Genomic DNA, 10,566 nt, shown 5'->3' on the forward strand with positions numbered 1-10,566 from the left:
TGATGATGATGATGATGATGACGCCGCATGGCGTTGATGCCACTTGCTTAATGCTATCTTAATGTCAGTCGTTTTACTCATTGTAGATGATGATGCCATGGTCAATTGCTGCTACTTTGGTCAATGTCATTACATAGTTATTGCACTAGGAATCGATTGATATAGATGGATATCAGATGATACACGTATGATATTATATCACATGTTTGGCTGATTTGTAATGTTTTATGTAGTGTTACAAAGGAGTTTTAATAGCTATAATGTAATGTAATGTAATTATATAATTGATTGTCTTGTAACATGGTAATGTAATATAATATGGGATATGATGATGAATGAACAGAAAACTTATTATTATTACTATTATTATTACTACTATTATTATTATTACTATTTCAACCACCTGTTTACTATTCACGGCATCATTATGCATTGCTGTTACCTTCATTCAGCCACTATTTTTAGTCACGTGCGTTCTCTCTACATATACACATGTACGTATGTATTTTATGTATATGTATTGTATGTATATATACCTATATTTGTTTATTTATATATATATATATATATATATATATATATTATATATATATATATATATATATATTAGAACAGTCCAAGGAGTAATTTAGCATTAACAATAATAATGATAATAATTGTGATAATAATAGTAATAATAATAATAAGGATTAAAATATCAATTGAGTGAGGATGTTATAACAAATAATGGTGGAATATAAGCCACGCACGCGCTCGCACGCACACACAGCAGATTATATATATATATATATATATATATATATTAAACTAAATTACAATTCAGTTCTTTATATTCATTTTTTTATTAATTCATTTTAATTTAACTGTCTAAATTCGATATTTTATTGTTATTATCGTTATTATTATTATCGCTTTTATTATTATTATTTATGGTTTTTCTTTTTTTTTGTTATTATTGTTAGTCATCTTTGATTATTAAATTGTCAATTCTCACTGCTCTCTCTCTCTCTCTCTCTCTCTCTCTCTCTCTCTCTCTCTCTCTCTCTCTCTCTCTCTCTTTGCTGCTAAACTTGCTAATTTTATTTTGTCTGTTTTGCCAAAAGAAAAAAATATCTAGTTATAAAAATAATAATAATAATTTATATCATTATTATATTATAATTATTAATATTTTATCACTGTCATATGCATAGTAATTTACTAGTTCATCTGTTCCTCTTACTTACAGAACATATAATATATACTTGCTTTTGGCAGAGTATTATAAGTAAGCATATATATATATGTGTGTGTGTGTGTGTGTGTGTGTGTGTGTGTGTGTGTGTGTGTGTGTGTGTGTGTGTGTGTGTGTGTGTGTGTGTGTGTTATACAAATGTATGATTATTATACATATATATGAATATATGTATAGAGATAGTATGGTATGAATATATATATATATATATATATGTATATATGTATATATATATATATATATATAGATTTATTATTTACTTAATTGTCCATATTACATGATATTAGCATTGCTACAACTTCGTTAGCGTCTTTAAAACAGCAAAGAGCATAGTATTCGGTGACGATGCTGACGACGATACCGTTGATGATGATGGAGATGAAATGATGAAGTCCATGGTGGTTGATTGCCCGTAACGGTATTGAAACTTTCAGTCCATATCTCTTGAGTATTATTATGAAATATTATTTGCTATTCTATTCTTATGCGTGGCTAGGGTAGTATTCGCGTCTGATGTGAAGTTCATTTTAATTAATTAATTTATTTATTTATTGTTTAATTAATTAGCATTTTAATTCGCTTGTTCACTCAATAAACATCGAGCGTTTGTATACTCTGTTATTATTATTGTTATTTATTATTATTATTGTTGTTTATTATTATTATATTATTATCATTTATTATTATTATTGTTGTTTATTATTATTACTTTATTATTTTCTTTTATTGCTCATTCGCTTCTTTTGTATGAATGGATAGATTTTAAAAAACAATAAACAGCCATATAACTATTATCTCTTTGTTTTTTTTTTCCTTAAGTTTTGCTTAAAATATTCTTAATCATGTATGTTCATCTTTTTGGTATATCAACTTATTACTTTTAGATAATTATGTGGTTATAATAATCTCTCTCTCTCTCTCTCTCTCTCTCTCTCTCTCTCTCTCTCTCTCTCTTGCAGGTAGATTTTTTATAATTTAATATATAACAGTAGCCTATTAAACATTTTCTCACCTCTATTTTCACCCCAATCCATGCTTCCTATCATCTTTTACTTATTATCTCTATAATATTAATTATAATAATTATAATTATTGTTATTATTATTTATTATTATTATTGTTTTATTGATTTTCCACAATCACATCTTCCATAAATTTCACCCAAACGCATGTCTTTTATGACTATACACTATATTGCTGTAGAATAATATAAGCAGGTGGGTGCACTCATACAAATACATGGATAAGATACATACACATAGATACACACACAGAGATACAGACACAGAGATACATACACACAGATAACACACACATATACTGACACATAGATACATACACACAGATACATACATATAGATACACACTCATTGATACATATTGACACATAGATACACAAACATAGATACACCCATACGGAAAAATACTTTCGCATTCGTAGCTTTCGTTTTTGTTTTTCTTTATTTTTTTTTTTAGTCTGTGTGCCTTTTGATGATTTTTTCTTTTTAATTTTGCCACCTCAAACTCGTTGAAATTTAGTACATTGAAAAGGATTTTAATATTATTCCTGTTATTTAAAAATTCTTTTTTTTTTAAATTCTCATCATTGCTGTTAATAGTTATTATTATTTTATTATTGTTATTTTATTATTGTCGCTATTATTTATATTTTTATTCAGAGTAGAATTTTTAACTTTTCATCCAAGTGAATTTAAACGCATTTTTAGGTAATGATGATAATAACTTAATTGATAACACGCACGTACACACACACACACACACGAGAGCATTCGCTTTTTAATAAATAAATAATACTATGAAGAATAATTTTATCTTAAACTTTCAAAATTTCAAATAGGTTTCTCATTCAGAAAATACATTAGTTACTCTTGTCATATTTTGCCATGTAATCCTACTACACATTACTATTATTACTGCTACTATTACTAATAATAAGTATATGAATAATAATTATTTTATTATTATAATATAATTCTTTTCTTTATTTCATAATTTTATTTTATTATCATCATCTAGTCTTTTCTGTCACTTTCAAAATTTACATACATTTTATATATATATATATATATATATATATTATTTTTGTTGTTATTATTTTTTTAAATAAACTGCTTGCTGCTTCGAGTCACTTAGTTACACCATTCATTCATTCATTCGCTGCTTTCCATATTTAAGTTCATGTTTTATTCATAATAATCATTTATTATTATTTGTATTATTATTGTATATTAAGTTTTTTTTAATGTTGTGTTTTTTATTCAAAATCAAAAATGAAAAACTTTGCTTCATTGTTTGAAGTCATCATACAATCAAAAGTCACCGAAGTTGTAATAATAATATACTCTGTTTGGTGTTATGAGTTTTATTTGTTTTGTTTTTATTATTATTCCTATTGTTATTATTATTATTATTATTGATTTTATTGTCATTATTAAGTGAGAAATAATTATTCTCGATAAAATTGCGTTTGTCGTATTTTTAAATGGTATTGTATACAAAAAACAAATACTCCTCGTTCAAAGGAGATTTGTATGTTTTTTGATGAGTGTGAATCTGTCTGTGTGTGTGCGTACGTGTGTGTGTGCGTACGTGTGTGTGTGTTTGTGTGTGTGCGTGCGTAATGAGGTTTAAGCCTTTGAATATCGATTGTGAATCTCGCGATTAGAGAGATTTAATGTAAGGTTACTAAAAAACGATGATGATGACATTGAAATTGTAGATAACGACGAAGATAATAGATTATAACTGTAACCGCGATGGTATTGATAATAATGAGTAATAGGTCATGATGATAATGATGATATAATGCAAACAGCAGTAGTAGTAGCAGCAGTAGTAGTATTAGCAATAGTAGTAGTATTAGCAGTAGTAGTAGTAGTAGCAGCAGCAGTAGTAGTAGCAGCAGTAGAAATAGCAGCAAAAGTTATAGAAGTAGCAGCAAAAGTTATAGTAGTAGCAGCAGTAGTAGTATTAGCTTGACGGGGTTTTTATCTACGGCTGATATTGATCGGGCCGTGTTTTAAGTGTCTTCTTGCTACAATTAAATCTTTATCCGAAATCAGACTTTCTGTGGGCGGTGATGATGATGATGGCGCACACACACACACACACACGCCCACCCCACATAATTGTAAAAAAATGATGATGATGATGAAGAAGACAATGGTTTGGTTACATTTAACGACTCGTATTTTATGTAACTTGTGGCTGAATAATGATGACGACGATCATGGTGACGACGGTGAAGATAGTGATAATAATGATGATGATGATGACATTGATAATGATGATGCTAATGATGGTGGTGGCTGATAAACATTGTCGAAACATTAGCATGGAGACACAGGCAGACTAGTTATGTAGATATTAAGATATTCAATGAAGTCTAATCTAACCGTTCAATCGATAAAACTTCTGTACCTCTGAATCCGCGTGCGTGCGTGTGTGTGTGTGTCCGTGAGTTTGTGTGTGTGTGTGTGTGTGTGTGTGTAACTCGATCATTTTTAAAGACCGTTTAGACGAATGGTGTGATTTCTGTTTAAATAAGCCATTCCTTTTTTAAATTCCAAAACAATAATTGTTGATTTATTATTAGCAAAGATTTTATTTTGGCCCTCATGGCTGTCTATGTTTGGGCAAGAGGTTGAATGAACATTATCTCGATGAAGGATTGTTGGAATTCGCCTAATGTTTTTTTGACGGCTTGTTTGCCATTCAGAAATATGACTTTTTTAAATTGTTTTTTGGTATATGGTCTTCGGCTTTGGCCAAACGGGGGATCAACCATTCGGTCTTTGGATATTCGGCCAAATACACATGCCTACACACACGCACACATGAACAAACATAAATACATACATACATACATACATACATACATACATACACACATACATACATACATACACACATACATACATACACACATACATACATACACAAATTTACAAATATATTACAGACAGGAAATCGCACACATATGATTTATTATGAACGAATTTACAATTCCTTCAAAGGTTTTACTTACAGTCGTACAATCAAGCTTAGAGCTGGGAAAACATTGTTTAAAGCTTGTGTGTGTGTGTGTGGTGTGTGTGTGCGCGTGTGTGTGTGTTTGACTCAGACAATAGAAAAGATGATAACCTTAAGACCGTTATTCGGGGAGTCAGGCTGTTATATAAAAGGTTGTTATTACTTTATTGATTGGTTGTTTGTAAGTGTGTATGTACGTGTGTGTGTGTGTGTGTGTGTGTGTGTGTGTGCGTGAGTGAGTGTATGCGCGTGTGTATGTACACACATTATTCTTTTAATAAATGTTTGTCTTAATAAGATCAGTAACCCCTTAATGGAAATTGCCAAAAAAAACAACTTTTAAAAATAGCTGGAAGTTATGATGTTGATGTCGATGATGATTATGATGATTATGATGATGTTGATGATGATGATAATGTGGATGATGATGGGGATGTTGAAACGTTTATTTTTGGACAACTGATGCTGCTGCTTTTGGTATTTCTGTCTATGTTTATATTACTTCGTCTTGTTTCCTGTTTGATTTGTTGATGTTTGTTTGTGCGAGTGTGCGTGTATATATATATTTATTTATGCAAATTTCTTTATTCATTCAATCATTTATTAATTTATTAATTAATTAATTCATTCATTCATTAATTCCTTAGTTCGTTCGTTCATTCATTCATTCGTTCGTTCATTCATTCATTCATTTGTTTATAGTTTAGCGTGTATGTACATTCATATTCAAATAACCGACCATCGACTGCTTCATCCAACTTGGAGGAATATTTATTACCAAACTAAGCGCTTCATAAATATAAAAATATTGATATTAAAACAACTTGACAGGTATAAATTAATACAGTTTTTAGACAACAAAATGTACGTATATATTTTTTTGAATACGTGTTGTTTGGGTTTGTGTGTGTATGTGTGTGCGTGCGTGCGTGCGTGTGTTGTTTATGTGTGTGATGACGATAATGATGATGACGATGATGATGAAGATGACAACGATGATGATATGGTACTAATGGTAGTATTGTTAGTAGATGAAATCTAAGTAATCAGCACTAGAAGGACAAATATATCTTCAGGCGCTGTGTTTGGTTGTTTGTTTGCTTGCATGTTTCTGCGTTTGTTTGTTTGTATGTTGGTATATATGTTTGTTTGTTTGTCTGTTTCTATAAATGTTTGTTTGTCTGTTTGTTTGTTCACTTGTTTGTTTGTGTGTTTAGTTTTTTTCATTTGTTTATGTGTTTTTTCCTTTGTATATGTGTTTGTTTGTATGTTTGTTTATCTGTTTGTTTTTCTGTATGTTTGTTTATATATATACAAATAGTATAAATTAAATACAAAGTCGTATTTTTGTTACATAGCATAAGGTACTATTACGAATGGGGCATGTTATGATATTACACAATCTATTACAGATATAAATGCACTTGCTTATAGAATGACAAAAAAGAACAAATACAGAATTATTTAAATTATGAATAAATACAATAGACATTTTATTATGACAAATATCATGACATTAATAAACACCATACATATATTAAGTTCTTATTAACTGTATGCCACCAAATATATAACAACAATAACGATAACATATATATATGTATATATATATATATATATATATATATATATATATACATACATACAAAAATTATTAAATAATATAGAGTGAAGCATAATATAACATTTATAAATATATGTAAAATGTGTGTGTTGTGTTGTGTGTGTGTATGAGTGTATAAGGCCACCGAATTAATTAAAAACAAATTTAATGTTTATATATATATATATATATATATATATATATATATATATATATATATATATATATATATATATATATATTGGAAAGAGAGTCATTAACAAAAGTAAATATATGGTCAAATGATATATCAGGGGTGGGCAAACTTTTTGCTGTGAGGGCCGCATTGAGAACTATTTTACTTTTTGAAGGGCCGCATATGTTCTTAAATAGCAAATTTTTTCGACCCGGGGGAGAATTTTTTAAGATTTGTTGCTCCTTTTTTGATCATTTTTTTGGCGAGCAAGGCCCAGCCGTAGTTTGCCCACACTTCTGGTTGAGAAAATGAATGAATGAATTGACAAGAACGATTAAAAAATTATTGTCATGATTAATAATAATAATAATAACAATATTATTGTTTGTTGCGGTTATTATTATAGTTATTATTAATATTATATGATGTTCTATATTTTTAAAGTAGCAACGATAATAATAGCCAACTGGTCTGTTTTCTATTCTGCAAGATTGGGAAGTAATGAATAAAAATTGTTTTTGGAAAGCCGAATTGAACGAAACAACAATAGCAATATTAATAATAATAATAAAAAACAATAATATAAAGTAATAATAATAATAAAAATTTAAAAAAAATCACCATATAAAAAGCAACAAGAATTTTTAGTGTAAATAAAAATAATTTATGACGCCAAAACCAAAAACCGTAAAAAAAATTTATGTAAAAAAATGATTATAAATCGAAACATTGAAAATTATGTTTATGTTTTTTTAATTTGACAAATTTCAAAAAAATTTCTCCATATAATAATTGTCAAAATGAAACTGAAGATCCATGTGAATAGAAATAAGTGCTGATGGATAGATGGATGAATGAAAGGAAAGATGAATGAACGAAAGAACGAACGAACAAATGTAGCAGTTGTATTAGCAGTACAAAGGAAAAGCACAGAAGGAAAGATGAATGAACAAAAGAACGAACAAATGAATGAACGAACGAACGAACCAATGAACGAATGTAGCAGTTGTAGTACAAAAGAACGAACAAACAACAAACAAAAGGACGAACAAACGAATGAACGAACGAACGAATCAATGAACGAATGTAGCAACTGTAGTAGTAACAACAAAAATAACAGTAGTAACAGTAGTATAAACAGATAAATAAATAAATTTAAAATAAATAAAAAAATAATAGAATAAGGCTGCAGTAGTAGTAGTAGCAGCAGCAGTAGAAATAGAAGAAGTATTGTTAGTAGCAGCAGCTTATGCTTTAGTAGTAGTATTGGTAATAAATTATAATGAAAATACTATTGATAAGTATACTTTATATTGCTAGTAATCAAAAGAAATGTACAATCCGACATCAACCACATTAAAAAAAACTTCAACCATCACTTGTGTGTGTTTGCGTGCGTGTGCGTGAGTGTGTGCTCATGTGTGCGTGTGCGTGCGTGCGTGTTTTGTTTGAACATATTAAGTCATGGGAAAAAATCTTAAGATGATGTAACTGATTCTAGTCTGGTTTGCGTCATCTTTTTCTTTGTACTGTTTGTATTGTTCTGTATAATTATGTTTTGTATCCGTTTGCATTGCTTTGTATCATCGTGTTTTGTATTTGTTTGCGTTGTTTTGTATCGTCGTGTTTGTGTTTTGTATTTCATGTCCTGTATTTGTATTACTTTGTATTTACTTGTTTTACATCTGTTTGTATTGTTTTGTATCATTGTGTTTGTATCGTTTGTTTTTTGTATTATCATGTTTTGTATCTTCCGTTTTGTATACTTTGTTGTTTCGTTTCAATCTTCAGAGAACTTTTTTTAAAGATTGTCAAGCGTTTGACAGACGATAACCATTGGTTGCTTAGCATATATTTAGCAAGTCGATAGTTCAGTACAAATATAGAAATGTGTGTGTGTGTGGGTGCGTGTGTGTCTATGTGTGTGTCTGTGTGTATGTGTATGAATACCTCATTATAACAATGTATATACATTTGTATTTTTTTATATGTGTGTATTTTATTTTTTGAGTAAAAGCTAATAAGAGTGAGTTGAATACATGGGTGATATTTAAATTAGCCACTGGCACGTGTTTTAGGAGTAAGACGATGATGATCTAGCCAAAGAAGTCGAAGAAAGTATTGATAATGATGTTGTTGATGATGATGACGATGATGATGACGCCGCTGAGGATGATGATGATGAGGAAGCCGATGATGATGTTGCTGATGACGATATTGATGGCGCTAATGATGACGCAAACATAGGCGGAAACGGAAATGGCGATGATGAAAGCGGTGACGACGATGACGCAAACGATGATAATACTGGTGATGATGACGTCACCATTGATGATGATGATGATGATGATGATGACGTCACCATAGATGATGATAATGATGACGCTGCTGATGATGACGATGATGAAGGCACTGTTAAGAAGGCAATGTTTTTATTACTCGTGACGTCATTGTCAATGTTGAAAGTGTAGTTTGGTTCTTTCGTCGTTGTATTATTAAACACATCGGGGCATGTATTATCTATGCTGAGTTGGGGTTTAATGTTATCAAGGTTGCAGTTGTTGTTGTTGTTGTCATGGCCATCACCAATGCTATTGTTGTTGTTGTTGTTGTTGTTGTTGTTGTTGTTGTTGTTGTTGTTGTTGTGGTCATTGTCGTTTTTGTTGCTCTTTTTATTGATATTCTTAATGGCGTTCCTCAGATTGACTTCAATGAAATCAGCCGGATTGTTATAACCGTTAGGAATCATATTATTATTATGAATATTATTATTATAAATAATATAATTATTATTAAGATTATTATCATTATCATTATTATTATTATTGTTATTATTATTGTTATTATTATTATTATTATTGTTATTGTTATTATTACAAAGTCCGACGAAAGCGTTTTGATTCATGGTGCACTTCTTCATATGCTTCTCTAGGGTGGCTAGAACGGAGAATGGAGTCGAGCAGAACTTACACAAATGAAGGGGTGCCAATTTGGCCCCGCTGCCATTCCGCCCCTGACGATTGTGGGTCTTCATGTGGCGAGTCAACTTGCTGGATTGGGCACAGGCGTAGGGGCATAGCTGGCATTTGTAGGGTTTTTCCCCCGTGTGTGATCTTCGGTGGACTGTGAGGTTGCTGCAGTTTTTGAAGACTTTGCCGCAATACTCGCACGTGTCATTTTTAGGCCTGGAGGAATTTGATTGGCGGATGTGATTGGCTAGTGATGTAGTGGTGTTCTTGCTGTTGATTTGTTGTTGTTGTTGTTGTGAGTGTTGGTTGTTATGTAGTTGTTAATGTTTGCGTTGTTGTTGTTGTCGATAATGTTGTTTATAAAAGGCAGCGTTTTGTTTTGTTGCGATTTTGTTTTGGATTTGTTGTTGATATCATTAATGTTATTGTAGCTTGTGATATTGTTGCTGCTGTTGTTGTTGAGTGGATTGTTGAAAAGATTCCGATGGAAAGCCGCCATGGATAAATTGAGACCGAAGATGGACGAGGGATG

General features: G+C 30.3%; 1 protein-coding gene across 1 annotated transcript; it reads right to left on the bottom strand.

The window, feature by feature from the left end:
- Positions 1 to 9,979: 9,979 nt before the first annotated feature.
- On the bottom strand, positions 9,980 to 10,285 carry HELRODRAFT_83493 (hypothetical protein; the record flags this gene model as incomplete). The annotated part of the gene is made up of 1 exon (XM_009023660.1): positions 9,980 to 10,285. A coding segment is annotated over one exon (306 nt), but the record flags the coding sequence as incomplete, so codon positions are not given.
- Positions 10,286 to 10,566: the final 281 nt, after the last annotated feature.

The sequence above is a fragment of the Helobdella robusta genome, assembly GCF_000326865.2.
Source record: "Helobdella robusta unplaced genomic scaffold HELROscaffold_37, whole genome shotgun sequence".
Lineage (NCBI taxonomy): Eukaryota > Metazoa > Annelida > Clitellata > Rhynchobdellida > Glossiphoniidae > Helobdella > Helobdella robusta.